Source organism: Girardinichthys multiradiatus, chromosome Y, assembly GCF_021462225.1.
Source record: "Girardinichthys multiradiatus isolate DD_20200921_A chromosome Y, DD_fGirMul_XY1, whole genome shotgun sequence".
NCBI lineage: Eukaryota > Metazoa > Chordata > Actinopteri > Cyprinodontiformes > Goodeidae > Girardinichthys > Girardinichthys multiradiatus.
Genome location: NC_061818.1, coordinates 10,621,665 through 10,637,668, shown reverse-complemented (window position 1 = coordinate 10,637,668; position 16,004 = coordinate 10,621,665). Strand labels below are relative to the sequence as shown.

The 16,004-nt window shown below is 42.8% G+C and overlaps 1 protein-coding gene across 3 annotated transcripts in view; it reads right to left on the bottom strand.

Annotated features, from left to right (window-relative positions):
* Nucleotides 1-323: 323 nt before the first annotated feature.
* LOC124864032 (calcium-regulated heat-stable protein 1-like) overlaps nucleotides 324-16,004 on the bottom strand; it is a 28,455-nt gene continuing 12,774 nt past the window's right edge. For 2 of the 3 annotated variants that reach the window (XM_047358637.1, XM_047358636.1), the window contains exons 2-5: nucleotides 8,964-9,113; nucleotides 7,590-7,698; nucleotides 3,366-3,488; nucleotides 324-789 (exon numbers count right to left, since the gene is read on the bottom strand). In XM_047358637.1, coding sequence (XP_047214593.1) covers nucleotides 627-789; nucleotides 3,366-3,488; nucleotides 7,590-7,698; nucleotides 8,964-9,045 — 477 coding nt within the window. In that variant the 5' untranslated portion in view covers nucleotides 9,046-9,113 and the 3' untranslated portion in view covers nucleotides 324-626. The remainder of the gene's footprint in view (nucleotides 790-3,365; nucleotides 3,489-7,589; nucleotides 7,699-8,963; nucleotides 9,114-16,004) is intronic. The other variant, XM_047358638.1, reaches the window with a different exon arrangement.

Here is a 16,004-nt window from a genome sequence, read left to right as displayed (position 1 = left end):
CCTCTTGAAGCTCATCAACAGAATACCAAGAGTGTGTGGAGCAGTGATCAAAGCAAAAGGTGGCTACTTTGAAGAACCTAGAATATAAGACATATTTTCAGTTGTTTCACACTTTTTTGTTCAGTATATAATTCCACATGTGTTAATTCATAGTTTTGATGCCTTCAGTGTGAAGCTACAATATTCATAGTCATGAAAATAAAGAAAACTATTTGAATGAGAAGGTGTGTCCAAACTTTTGGTCTGTACTGTATGTAGGCACAAAAAACTGCAGCGTTTCTGGGTAAAATAGGCACAACGATGTGCAGAAACCAGTTCACTAATCAAGCTACAACAGCATTTATTCAGAAACACCAACACTTTCTTCAGTGTTTCAAGATTCCAAACACTTCCAGATGCACTTCAGGGAAGTTTCACAGTAATAATGATAGCTTCGGTCCAGTTCCACACAAGTCAAACCAAGACCTAAAATCATTTTAAAGAAAACTGGGTTATGTCCAGGATCTAGCTAACCGCCGGCCGATAGGGGCACAAGCGGCTGATCACACTTCAATACGCAAGTATGAGATGGTTGGGATATAAACTTCATTCACATTAACTTTAATGGTCCAGTGAGGACAGCATGCTCAGCTGCTGATGACCTGTCCTCCCCAGGTCTCATGCTTAGTTCCTGGTTTCAGGTGGGTGATGTTCACCTCCACCGCCTGTACCTTCTCATGTTTGGGAGGAAGGACACAGACCTTGTAGGTCACTTCGTCGCCTTCCACTGGCACGTACTCTCCCTCGATGCTGGAAGGAGAAGATGATGAAAAACAAAAACGTAAGAAGCAGAACTTTAACCATGATAAAAACCTTTGTCCCCTTATCATGGGAGAAGAGGTGGAGGTGGTGGATTGAAGGCACTTTAGTGAAGCACCAGCTATTTTCATGATGCTGAATTAAGAGAAGTCTTCGTCATCGTGATGATTTTCCACCAAGGTTTTCCCTCTTCCAATGCAACTGTTCGTGTTTAAAGAGTTGTTACAGTTTAACAATGAAAATAATTATACCACACAGCTTAAAACTAGCAATAATATTGTTACAGACTAAAGTAGTAATGTGCAGTCTACATGTTTTAGTACGAGTTGTTTTCCACATTCTGTCAGGCTACAACCTGATGATTCTAAGTATTTTATTGAGATTTTATGACAAGCACATCACTGTGATCGAAAATAAGACATTTGCTGCAAAAAATATTTATATGATTTTGGCCTTTTTTCTTCTCAAATAAATATATGACAAGTGGGGTGTGCATTTGTATTCAGACCCTCTGAGGAAATATTTAGGAGAAGCACCTTTTACTGTAATTAAAGCTTCAAGACTTTGAGTTTGTCGCCATCAGCTCTGCACATCAAGACAATAACATTTTGGCCTGTTCTCCTTTGGAATAAAGAAAAATCTCACTGAATGAAGGGCATCTGTGTGAATCAACTCTGGCACAGAGATTGACAATCTGATTTAAAGCATGCTACTGCCACCACCATGTTTCACTGTGGGGATGGTGTGTAAGGTTAATGTGTTGGCATAGTGTCCCACCACACAAAGCATGTTGGCCAAAAAGTTTATTTTAGTTTCAGATGACCAGAGCACCTTCTTCCAAATGTTTGCTGCGTCGTTTCAATGTTTCCTTGGGAAAACCTGAAATGCCCAGCCTTGCCCAGCCAGTCAGTTTAGGTGGCCGATCATTTTTTGGTAGATTACCAGTTGGTCCATCGTCTTTACAGATTTACAGATGATGGATTGAACTGTGTTGTGTGATATGTACAAAGCATGGGAAATTATTTTATAACCTAACCTAACCCTGCTTTCAAGCTCTCCACAATTTCCTCAGTGACCTGCCTGTTTTGTTCCGTGGTCTTCATGATGCCGTTTGTCCTCTAATGTTCTCTAAGAAACCTCTGAAGACTTTACAGAACATCTGATTTATACCAAGAATAAACTATACACAAGTCCACTCTGCCTACAACGTAGGTGACTTTGATGGCATCTGGTGTCACTAGATTTTATTCAGTGGTATCAGAGTAAAGGGGGCTAAAGAGAACACACTTCAGAATTTCATCTGTAAAAAAACACATATTTGGCAACCATGCATTCCTTTCCTTCAACCTCAAACTTAAACACTACCTTGTGTTGCTTTATCACATAAATACCAAGAAAGAATCTTGAGGTTTTTGGTTATAATGCGGTTGTAATGAAACTAAATGCAGAAGAATTCAAGGGGTGTGAGTCAAGTTTAGCAGGGCAGACGTTTCTAAATGAAATGGTAACTTTGTAAATAGAGTATCTATGGGATGCACAGGACTGTTATTAGCACTTAAAAGATGAATCACAGAACAAAGCATCCTAAAAACTATGCACCCATCGACTGTAATTTGCTGTCATAAGAGGATTTCCGGACCTTCAAAAACTCAAATTAACTATGATCTGAAAAAACATAAAACAACAAGGGAAGAACAAATGGTTAAAAATGGATGCATACGTTATTTAACAGTTGCTTCAGTGTATTAACATATACCAAAATACTCAACAGTTTTCTAACCTCAAAAATGTATTGAAACCCCTTAAAGTGATCCTTTTATCCATTTATCCTATCAGTTCATCCTTGTAGGGTTTGGAAACATCTAAAATTCCAGATCACTTTGATCTGCCTTCACAAAAGGTCAGGAAATGTGCATTAAAACTAATGAATCAGTGAAATTAAGCTGGTTATATACAGAAAAATACTCAATGTTACAATCTGTATATGTGTAGTCAAAGTTAGTTTAACTTATGCAGCTTGTAGGTAGATTATTTTTGTCTCACTTCTATTAAAAAAGGCTCAGATGGGCCTTTTTCAGTCTGTTTAATTCAACCTTTCTACATCAAAATGTGACATCTAACACCCCGGTTCATTTACTCTACTGAAGGTAAATCAATTCCAAATAAAACAGGCAGATTTGGTCAATCGTTTCATTACATTTTGTCTTAATATACTTATTTTTTCCCCCATCTGTGGCGGTGTGTCAGTGAGTTAGCATGTATGCTCTTCTGACACTGGCTGAAAACAAAGGCTTTATGGTGAAGGTCATTCCATATTCTGCTGTCCTCCTACACACTCCTTATTGTGTGAGGTTCCCTCTCCTCCCACACTGAGGCCTGGCAGAGCTCGATGATGGTGATTAAAACCAAAGCAGCCCTCTCACTTCACCTCATCATAGGTGAGAAAGCAGAAAAACAAACACATCCTGAGGTTTTTTCCCCACAGGAACAGGCTGAACCACTGCCTGTGTCCACGCAGACACACGTCTACACTTTGACCTAACACCAGAGGACACACACACACTTACTCTGAGATGTGGACAAAGATGTCGCTGCCTCCGTCTGAGGGTGTAATGAACCCATGACCTTTGGAGCGGGAAAAAGATTTACACACACCAGAAAACACAGGACCCTCAGATGCTCGGGCAGACCTGGAGAACATAGGTGAAAAAGAGGGAGGGATCAATATGAAACAAATGGTGTTCACATTCTGTATATGGATAGGGTGTCTGTTAACCTCCTATTAGGAATTTGCTCTGCTGGTTTGAAGCCCAGAAGATGTGGAGTCGAAGGTTTCTGACAACAACTGTTGATTTGTTCAAATTTGGTGCAACAAGACGCTGGCAGCAACATGCTGTGGGGTTGATACTCTGCGCAAGTGGGTGAAATAACTCTTCAACTGCATCTCAAATCAACAACTTACCAGTCAAAACATGGAAAAAACTGGGTGTTTCAGGAAGATAATGATCCCAAACACACATGAAAACTGACAATAGGCTTCTGGAATGATCTTCCCAAAGCCATGAACTGCACCCTATTAATGAACTCTGCCAATTCTGGTCAAATTTCAGATACTGTGTTTGAGGGGCAACTAGCTAAGGGACATTTAAGTGTTAGGGAGGTATATGTACATATTTAAGGGTGTCTTTGGTAATTACAGAAATTTCACTATTAAGTCAAACTTTTAAACCCCATTTGTATTTAAAAATGTATAATTAAATCAACAATTAAAAGGGTGTTCACATCTATGATGACTGCATGTAAACTAGAATTGTTTTATGATCAAGTCCTTCCATAAACATCCATAAATTTGCTTCCCATTCAGTCAGTCAGTCATTTTCTACCGCTTATTCCATAGTGGGTCGCGGGGGAGCTGGTGCCTATCTCCAGCAGTCTATGGGCGAGAGGCAGGGTACACCCTGGACAGGTCGCCAGTCCATCGCAGGGCAACACACAAACAACCATGCACACACTCATTCATACACCTAAGGGAAATTTAGAGTAACCAATTAATCTGACAGGCATGTCTTTGGACTGTGGGAGGAAGCCGGAGTACCCGGTGAGAACCCCACGCATGCACGGGGAGAACATGCAAACTCCATGCAGAAAGACCCCCGGCCTGGAATCGAACCCAGGACCTTTTTGCTGCAAGGCAACAGTGCTACCAACTGCGCCACAGTGCAACCCTGCTTCTCATTCAAATAGCGGAAATCTACAAATGTATAGTAGGAATATACCTCCTTTTGTCTTTGTTGTCAGGATATTCAACCCAAAAATATTTAAGTAATTCCAAAGGGAAAATGAGATGTATTAGCATCTTGAACCAAGTTTCCTCAAAGAGACATTATAGATGCTGATGGCACAGGCTGGAAGGCTCTTCTGTAGCGGTCTGTATTATGGCAGATCCGAAGAAGCCTCTCAAGGACCTACAGTTCCTTCTGTTTACAGCTTCAGTGTTAGGTCTACAATTCAATCAGCTGTCTAGATGAACACTGAGAAATGTATACTCCTCCACCACCTCCAGGTCTTCTCCCATGATGAAAATGGTGTTTGACATACAGGTCCTTCTCAAAATATTAGCATATTGTGATAAAGTTCATTATTTTCCATAATGTCATGATGAAAATTTAACATTCATATATTTTAGATTCATTGCACACTAACTGAAATATTTCAGGTATTTTATTGTCTTAATACGGATGATTTTGGCATACAGCTCATGAAAACCCAAAATTCCTATCTCACAAAATTAGCATATTTCATCCGACCAATAAAAAAAAAGTGTTTTTAATACAAAAAACGTCAACCTTCAAATAATCATGTACAGTTATGCACTCAATACTTGATCGGGAATCCTTTGGCAGAAATGACTGCTTCAATGCGGCGTGGCATGGAGGCAATCAGCCTGTGACACTGCTGAGGTCTTATGGAGGCCCAGGATGCTTCAATAGCGGCCTTTAGCTCATCCAGAGTGTTGGGTCTTGAGTCTCTCAACGTTCTCTTCACAATATCCCACAGATTCTCTATGGGGTTCAGGTCAGGAGAGTTGGCAGGCCAATTGAGCACAGTGATACCATGGTCAGTAAACCATTTACCAGTGGTTTTGGCACTGTGAGCAGGTGCCAGGTCGTGCTGGAAAATGAAATCTTCATCTCCATAAAGCTTTTCAGCAGATGGAAGCATGAAGTGCTCCAAAATCTCCTGATAGCTAGCTGCATTGACCCTGCCCTTGATAAAACACAGTGGACCAACACCAGCAGCTGACACGGCACCCCAGACCATCACTGACTGTGGGTACTTGACACTGGACTTCTGGCATTTCCTTCTCCCCAGTCTTTCTCCAGACTCTGGCACCTTGATTTCCGAATGACATGCAGAATTTGCTTTCATCTGAAAAAGGTACTTTGGACCACTGAGCAACAGTCCAGTGCTGCTTCTCTGTAGCCCAGGTCAGGCGCTTCTGCCGCTGTTTCTGGTTCAAAAGTGGCTTGACCTGGGGAATGCGGCACCTGTAGCCCATTTCCTGCACACGCCTGTGCACGGTGGCTCTGGATTTTTCTACTCCAGACTCAGTCCACTGCTTCCGCAGGTCCCCCAAGGTCTGGAATCGGCCCTTCTCCACAATCTTCCTCAGGGTCCGGTCACCTCTTCTCGTTGTGCAGCGTTTTCTGCCACACTTTTTCCTTCCCACAGACTTCCCACTGAGGTGCCTTGATACAGCACTCTGGGAACAGCCTATTCGTTCAGAAATTTCTTTCTGTGTCTTACCCTCTTGCTTGAGGGTGTCAATAGTGGCCTTCTGGACAGCAGTCAGGTCGGCAGTCTTACCCATGATTGGGGTTTTGAGTGATGAACCAGGCTGGGAGTTTTAAAAGCCTCAGGAATCTTTTGCAGGTGTTTAGAGTTAACTCGTTGATTCAGATGATTAGGTTCATAGCTCGTTTAGAGACCCTTTTAATGATATGCTAATTTTGTGAGATAGGAATTTTGGGTTTTCATGAGCTGTATGCCACAATCATCCGTATTAAGACAATAAAAGACCTGAAATATTTCAGTTAGTGTGCAATGAATCTAAAATATATGAATGTTAAATTTTCATCATAACATTATGGAAAATAATGAACTTTATCACAATATGCTAATATTTTGAGAAGGACCTGTACTCCTGTATCTCCTGAAATGTGCAATCGTCTCCTTTGTCTTGCAAACATTCAAGATGAGATTATCGTTTCCTCACCATACAACAAAGAGGTCAAACAGTACTCAGCTTCTGGTCCATCTCTGATATACCTCACAACTGCCATGTCATCTGAGTATTTCTGCAGATCACAGGAGTCTGTCTTGTATTGGAAGTGATCACTCTGGTGTACTGAGTGAAAAGGAATGGTGAGAGTACAGCCCCCAGTGCTTCTCCTGGTCTGTTGACCACCTGGTTGAACACACCCATTCAGTGTCACACGTGTGGCTTTATTTACAAGTTATTGTTTACCTGCAAAAAGTATAATGTGAAAGCATACCGCACCGAAAGGAAAAAATAAAGTCTGCTTTTGGTCCAGACCAAACAAAGGGATCAAAGGACTTTCCCAGTGTGAATACAACCTTAAACTTCAACTCCACTGAGATAAGGAAAAGTAATATATAACATGTGGTGACTTTTTAAATGACCACCTGAACATGAAAGACCGTTAAAGGACCATTGAGCTGCAAATTAGAAGATCTTTAACTAAGTGAATACTCCAACAGCTCCCTTGAACTAAAGTATCTATCCCTTCAGCCATCCATTGTCTAAATCTACGTGTCCTTCCAGGGTCATGGAGGAGCCGGTGCCCATCTCCAGCAGCCTTTGGGCAGGGTACACCCTGGACAGGTCAGTCAGTCAGTCCACCATACGGCAACAGAGACACAGGACAAGCAACCAGGGAAGGGAAATTTAGAGAGACAATTACACAAACAGCCATGTCCTGGAACTGTGAGAGGAAGCTGGAGTACCCAGAGAGAATCCAAGCATGCACAGGGAGAACATGCAAACTCCATGCAGACAGTCCTCCGGCCAGGATTCAAACCCAGGACCTTACAGCAGGACAACAGTGCTACCAACTGCGTCACCATGCAGCTCCCAACTAAAGTATGTGGGCTCAAATTTTTTAACCAATGAAGAGAATCTAAAAAAGTAAAAAGGGCCAAAGGGGTAAACGTCCTCCCAGGGAGGGTGTGTGTGTGTGTGTGTGTGTGTGTGTGTGTGTGTGTCTTACGCTGAGCAGGTCCTGTTCCTGCGTGTAGGCAGAGGGCTGGGGATGAGGAAGTCTCTCATTGGGGAAGGTGACTGCTCTCTAAGCTTATTGGTTGGAAGATGCAGAGACTCTGAAAATGGACAACAGGTGTCACATCATGGCAAATGTCCCACTGCAGTGAGCTTCGTCATGTGCCGGGTCATCTATCAATCATTCTAGACAAGTAACACATTGAAGTGACCAAGGACATGTCTATGTAACATGCTAGCATGACTGTCTTGGTTAAGAATAGTTTGTTCTACGTAGAGGTTTGCAACAAGATAACTGGTATATAAAAAAAACTGATTTTCATGCAGCTTGGGATGATTTCGGAGCAAGATTTCTAGCTGTCAGTAAGTCTATCTCGGTTTAAATCAGATGTTATGTTCTCTCAGAGAACACGAGTGAACAAACAGCATCATGAAGACCAAACAAAATAGCTCTGGAGAAGATTGAAAAAGGTTGGCCAGTCAACCTGCATGTTGGCCAAGCACCTAAACTTACAGGCAGGGAAACAGATAGATTAATAATTGAAGCAGCCAAGAGGCCAGTGGCAACTCTGGAAGAGCTGGAGAGATCCACAGCTCAGGTGGGTAAATCTGCCGTCGGAACAACTATTTTTTGCAAACTCCTCAAATCTAATCTTTATGGAATAGTAGCAACAAAACTCGATGGTCGATGGAAAGTCATAAGAAGTCCCATTTCTACTCTTGCCTAAAGACATGTAGGAGACGCAGCATACATACACTATGTGGCAGAAAACTAACACTGCATATCACCCTGTACACACCATCCAAATGGGAAAATGTGGTGGTGGGAGCATCATGCTGAGGGATACTTTTCTTTAACAGGGAAGCTGGTCAGAATAATGGGAAGATGGATGGAGTTAAAACAGGGAGATCCTGGAAGAGAACCTATTTGAGGCGGCAGAAGTCTTGAGAATAGAGCGGGGGACTAACCTTCCAGCAAGAAACATAAAAAAATATATACGGCCAGAGAATCGCTGGAACAATTTAGGTTAAATGGATGTTTTACAATGGCAGGAGGGCTTGAAAAGTTGCACACCACACTTATCAGATTTTTGTTTTTTGTAAAATCTATTTAAAACTATGTATCATTTTCCTTCTACTTCACTGAAGCGAAATATTACTGAAATATTCAAATTAGTATTTCGAGGATGGGAAGGGAGATGTAAAAGACAAAAAATCTTCTTTTTGCTTGCATTCATGTTCGCTAGGCCAGACAGAGTCACATACAAAGGATGATTTTCAGCTGGTATCTATATTATATGAATTTCATACAGTCATATGCGTTTCCTGAACAGTTTTGCAGAACAGTTAAACAGCATTTGTTTACCCGGAGAACTTGGGGATTTTGGAGTGGACAGTGGAGAGGTCACAGGCCGAGACTCTTGGATGGGGGTGGCTTCAGAAGACATGTTGGAAGAGTTGATTTCAAAAGGTCAGGAGGGTCACGGAGCAGCACTCTAAAGTTAGCACAGTAAAGCTGCAGGGAGGAGGACAAGATAATGACTTTAGAGGAGCTACACAGATACCAAAAATCTAAAGAAGATATCATCCTGAACGGAGGAGCTGTTAAACACAAGTTAGTCTAGTTTCCAGGTAAGAATTATCTTCTTCAGTACACTTCCTGGAGCAAAGCATCTCTCTGCCCCTGACAAACAAACTCTAAAAGCTAAAGCTGCGCCCAGCTGGTGGTAGGGTCGCAACCCTCGTTACCATGGCGACAAACCATTTGAGAACACTCAAATGCTGTTGTGGCCTGAAAGAGAAGGAGACCAGCCCTTTTATTCAACTCCTGGACTTACATCATCACCCATTAAAACCTCGCCGATTATATATCAACCAATTAGAGAAGAGCACAAAGAAAAGCTCTATTTATGCCTGCCATTTATTATCGCTGTATTTTTCTGGCCATTAGACAACCTGAATAAATGCCTATAATTACCACGCCTACAGGAGCACTGAGCCTTCTGATCCAGGATCAGCTAATTGGAGTTTCTGGAGCAGATATGTTCTATATTTCTATAGCTGATAACAGTGAAGAAACAACTGCTGGACGGGTCGAACAAATTGAATTAAAAACAATTCTAAGATCCCAGTGTAGCTAAAGTCTGTGTCCAAAAGAGAAGTTATTTTAGCTGGAATCACATGGGATCACATTCATAAACCCACAATAAATCACAAAGGAATCTTTGTTTTTTTTCCTCTCACTGCTGACTGTTTAGCTGGTTTTGTTACAAAGTCTGCAAACACAGAATTATCTCTCGTCTCCTGTTAAGCAGTTTTCCATAAAATCCCTGTCGGTTTTACATCATACAGAAGGCCTTCCACTGAACAACAAGCAGTGGTCATATCACTTTTACAAAGTGCAAATTTATCATTATGGCACAGCAGACAGCACGCAATTTTGATGGCATAAATATCTGCTTAGACTGCAATAAATACCAGGTAACTTTCTAAGTTTCATGGATCTAGGCTCTCTAGGCTAGTAAGTTATCTGGTGACCCATGTTCTTTATCACAGCATAAACACTTTTTTAGAAGGTCAGGTAGTGAGAATGTGTTAAAAAGTGGTACGTGTTAGGTGCTAGCAAGGAACCCAAACCTTAACACAGAAACACATGTGATTATAATACGTATTCAATCATAACTTATTTAAAAGAGGTTAAAACCACACGCGGGTTGAACTAAGTTTTTTAATTGACAAAATCTAGACAACCATTTTCCATCCACGTAATTTATTTTGCCTCGCTTTTTCTCGGTTATCTGAACACACTTTACTGGAACAGAGGGCAGAGTGATTCTGCCGTCTGATCGGACTAAACTCAATAAACAATGAGTTAATGCAATTGCATCCTCTCTGGACAACATGTTTCATTTATCATTACTGCCTCACTGAACAACAGTCTCAGTGTCTCCCAAAACCAGCTGTCATTGGACAGAATTTAAAACATCGGATTAAAATCTACTTTTTAATCTGTCAACAGCAAAACTACTGGTCCTGCATTCCCCAAATGAGACTATCATGGTACAGTTGCAAGAAGAAAGACATAAGAAGTACTGTTTGCAACTGGCCATGTAGGGAGATACAGCAAACATGTGTAGTAGGAGTATTTACATAATATTGTTGTATCCATTCATGTACAGCCTTCAGTCTGACATACTTCCTTGATCTGTCGGTAGGGTTAACTGGAGATCCAGACATAAACATGGGATTATTTCAGATGCGTCCCCTCAGGTACATAAACATGGCGGTGGCAGCATCATGCTGAGGGCATGATTTCATGCAACAAGAAAAGAGAAGCTGGTCAGAAGTGATGAGAAGATGGAAGGAGCTAAATACAGGGTAATCTTGGAAGGAAACCCGGTAAACGATACCAATGACTTAAGACTGTGGAAGAAGATTACCTTGCAACCAGGCATGGGTACCTTTCACATTTCTACCGTCCTCAACGGCGCCAGTTTTTGGTACTTGTGTGGGTGTTTGTGTGGTAATAAATGTTAATGTGTATACGATTTAAATCTCAACATTTTTCAATTAAACATATTTATTTTTCAATATAGAACTTTAACGAATATATAAAAACAACATCCAGCTGAGGATGGAGTATTGTAACATTTCAGTTGTTTCACAAATTTCTACAACATAAAACCCCCAACTAACTACGCCGCGATCTTTCTTAATAATGCACAAATTAAAACCCAGCGCCACATATTCCTACTTCTGTCATTTCCACTCTGGAAAAATTGTGTGATGGGGTCCATGGAGGGCAAATTAGTTTAAAACAAAGGAGCAAAAGAGGATGGAGTAAAAATAAATAAATGGTATAGTATTTTACAAATTGACAGTTAAGCAAACATCTTTGCTGTGAACTACATTTATTGTTTGTCTGTTCCTTGTGCAGTTTTTTTTTTTTTTTTTTTTTTTAAGAAAACCAACATGTCCGCTTTATCAGGCATGAGCCGAGCCCGCGCCACACTGACTGTATCCCCTGCTGTGGAGAAAACTCGCTCTGAAGGCCTCGTTAGTGTGGAGGCTCTGCAGTAGCAGTCTATTTACAGAATGAAAAGATTTATCTGCTTTAACATTAAAAACAAGGGATGGTATTTTCAAGTAATCAGTATTATAGGCCCCAACTAAAACTAAATCCAGATACCCATTAATTTACTGCATGGTTTTAAGTCAGCTGGACCATGTTTCGCCAGTTATTAAATATCACAGTCCGTTTTCAGGCCCACATCTTGGAAAAGCATATTATTGGCTGTGAACATTATTTTTTTGATCCAAACAATTTGGTTTGTCCCCAACAATGCAAGTGTCTTTCACCCTGTATTGGCTGCTGTAGCTCCTTGTCTGTGACCTGCTCTGCTGGTTTCCCTGCTCATGAAGCCCGCGAACTGGGAGGAGTGTTAAAACGCTCCCTAGCTCTCACTGACTGGAATTCTTCATCCACACCCAATCTATCTTATTCCCCCTCATGTAACACCTACCGCATTACTAACATGTCCACAAACGTTGGCACCTTGGAACATGTGCAACTTGAAAGACATCATGGGAGAGAAAAAACAGATCATCCAATGGCTGCAGCTGTAGTTCAGAGCATGCCATCTTCACTTTGGGCAGAGGGCCCCACGGACGTGGGACTCATTCAGTGCTCTCCCATCACTTTCCAGCTTAGCACTGACCGACCCATTTGGAAATCCCAGTACCCTCACAAACTAGCAGCCGAAAGTGGAATTTCTGACACCATAGAAGGCCTGTGGAACGCTTGGGTGCTGGAACCAGCTGACGGCTCTTCTTGGAACACACCCATCTTACCAGTAGAAAAGAAGGGCAATGGGAAATGGAGAATGGCCCACGACTTGAGAGCTGTAAATGCAGCACTTTCCACTCCTACAGTTCCAGTGCCCAATCCTTATGTTGCTCTTACCAATCTAAACCCTGAACATGCATGGTTCACCTGCATCGACCTTGCCAACGCTTTCTTCTGCCTGCCTCTAGCTGAGGAGTGCATAGATATTTTTGCATTCACATATAAGTCGAACAGGTACCGCTACACTCGTTTGCCGCAGGGTTTTGCTCTGTCACCAGGAATATTTAATCAGGTCCTTAAGAAATGACTGTCCCCTCCCACCGAACACCACATTGATTCAATATGTGGATGACATTCTTTTGGCTACACCAACTGTTTCTGAATGCTTGGAGGCCACGGATGTGGTGCTCTCACACCTAGTAAAAGCTGGGTACAAGGTCAGCAAAGCCAAACTACAAATTTGCCGGAAACAGTTGGATTTCTTAGGCAGGGTGATCTCTCAGCCCGGGACAGGAATGTCCCCTTCACATCAATCTGCTGTCCTTTCTCATCCAAAACCGGTGCGGGTGAAGGACATGCTTTCCTTCTTGGGACTCACCGGATACAGCAGGTCATTTATTCCAGGATACACTGACCTGACTGCCCCACTCCGCGACTTAGTGAAGAAACAGGGCATGCGCCATTTGACAGCGCCTCTAGAATGGACAACAGAAGCAGAGGAAGCATTTATTGCTCTTAAAACCAGCCTTTCCCAAGCTGCTCACTTGGCACATCCAGACTACACATTGCCCTTTCATTTGGATGTTTCTGTAACAGCACACACCGCGAACGGAGTGCTGTTCCAGAAAAAAGGGGGAGTAAGAACAGTGCTAATGTATATTAGCGTGATGCTTGACAACATGGAACAAAGACACCATGAATGTACCAGACATGCAGCAGGGTTGGCAAACATAATTCAAAAAACAGCCCATGTGGTGATGGGACATCCACTACATATTCTAACATCACATGGAGTAGTGGCATTTGTCAATTCCAAAACTTTCACACTCTCACCATTGAGACAGCAGAGATTGAGTAAGGTGCTGGATCATCTACAGCCATGAAGGGATCAACATGGCAGACAGAATGACAGAAGGAGAGCCCCATGTATGCGCTGAAAAAGTTGAGGTAAGTGAGAAAATCAGACCAGACCTACAAGGAGAACCAAGAAACCTGTACACAGATGGCTGTTGTTTTAGACATGACACAGAGGGTCTGAAAGCAGCCTATGCGGTGGTGGAAGACACAGGAACGAACTTTGTGACTCTTAAGGCAGAAGGGCTGACAGACACCCAATCAGCACAGAGAGCAGAGGTGCTAGCAGTAATAGCAGCCCTAGAACTAGGGGAAGGACAAAAAGTGAACATCTACACAGACTCAGCTTATGTCACGGGAGCAGCGCACGTGGAACTGAAGCAGTGGATGAGAACAGGGTTTAGAACAGCAGGACAGAAACCCATTAAACATGAGCCAGAAATGAGAAGATTAGCTGAGGCCCTACTACTTCCCCAAGAAGGAGCGGTCATAAAATGCAAAGGACATGATAACAGCTACACTAGGGTTGCTCAAGGAAATCAAGCTGCAGACCAAGCAGCCAAAACCAAAGCTGGATATCTGCCCATACACATCTAGATGAACTCTGAAGTTGAATGGACACCAGAACCGACTCTGGAGGAGGTGAGTAGACTGCAAAAGGGGGCCTCACCGGAAGAGAAATCAGTCTGGAAGGCAAGAGGGGGAAGAAAAGACCAGGATGAACTATGGAGAAGTCCAGACGGACATCCCATCCTACCCCCAGGGTTGACCACAACAGCGCTGGAAGAAGCACATGGACCGGGACATGCAGGAACTGCACAAATGATGAAGAGTCTTGAGCACTGGTGGCATCCATACCTGAAACAGACGGTAGGTCATTGGATAAGCTCGTGTAGCACCTGCCAACAATTCAATGTGAGACCCACTTTGAAGCCTGCACCAGGTAAGTTCCCTGTGGACCCGGTAGCAGGTAAGAAAATCATCATAGACTACACAGACATGACTGAGAGAGTGAATGGGTTCAGATATCTTTTGGTGTGTGTGGATGCGTTCACCAGCAAAAAAGGAAGACAGCAAAACAGTGGTGAAGTGTCTGATTAATCACTACATCCCTAGGCACGGTTTTCCTGCGAAAATCAGGTCAGATAACGGCCCACACTTCAAAAATGAAGAACTTAGAGAGGTTGAAAAGTTCCTGGGACTGAGACATTCCTTTGGAACAGTGTACCACCCCCAATCTCAAGGGAAGGTGGAAAGGATGAACCAGACAATCAAAACCAAATTGGCTAAAATCTGTGCACAGACCAAAATGAATTGGGTCACAGCATTACCTTTAGCTTTGATGTCAGTAAGAAGCTCAGTGAGCCAGAGATATGGGTTGACGCCCCATGAACTGCAGACTGGAAGACCTTTTCCAGGCCCAAAAACCAGGTTACCTTTTTTGACTGAATGTGAACAATCTATGCCTCACCGTGATTACTATAGATCTCTCCACAGCTTGGTTGCAGCATTCTCAAAACAGGTGGCCAACCATCAGAGGTTCAAGCCACCACCTCAGACGCGGAGTGGATCCTTCTGAAAGTCATCAAACGGAAGTGGTCAGAGCCCAGGTGGACAGGTCCATTCCAGGTCACAGAGAGAACCTCACATGCGGTGAGGGTCAAGGGCAAAGGAGACACGTGGTATCATTGGAGCCAGCGTGCAGCAGCAGAGGCACCACAGTGATCGCTGCCAGAGGTCCAGCAGAACCTGAGGGACAACACCAGCACACCAGAAGATCTTTCTCGCCCAATTCAAGGGGCAGAATAATCCCCTAGGGTGAGAAAGCGTTCATTTACACCTAAAGGTTAGTCTACACCTTAGGTGCACCGTCAGATCAGTGGTCCCACCAATAGGGGCAGAATAATCCCCGGGTGAGACCACTTAGCTCCAGGTCAGTCTACACCTGTGAGTGAAGACCAAGACATCACACAGAAGAGGCGGATGTGATTAAGATTTCCTCTCTTTCACTGGTGGTCGTAGCTGTTCTCCCACCGAAGAACTGAACTGAACACTCTGAACTTAAAAAAAAAAAAAAAAAAAAAGGTCTTTTGTGTTTCACCATATTGTTAATCCTTATCTTCCTTTACAGGTACCTTTGAAAATAATGGGAGATCAAAAGTTAGGACCCAGGCCCCTAAAGGGTTGGGTCACGGGAGGTATAGGTGTTTTAGCATTTTTCATTGTCACATTGATTCTAGGTTTGTATTGTGAACTTCCGTTCCAGACATGCTCTGACAGCCGCCAAACTGAGCAAATGTTCAAACGTGCAACCAATAAGGGAAAGGTGGACTGGTGCCTGGCTAAATATGAGGGGATAGAGCTCAATTATGTTTGTGGGGCCACCACCACCTTTTCTTTTGACCTCTGTCTGGTAGTGAATTACGGGAATGGCAGAACCGGGTGGGAAGGTTATGCCCTTTATTTATGCACGGACGAAAGATGGTC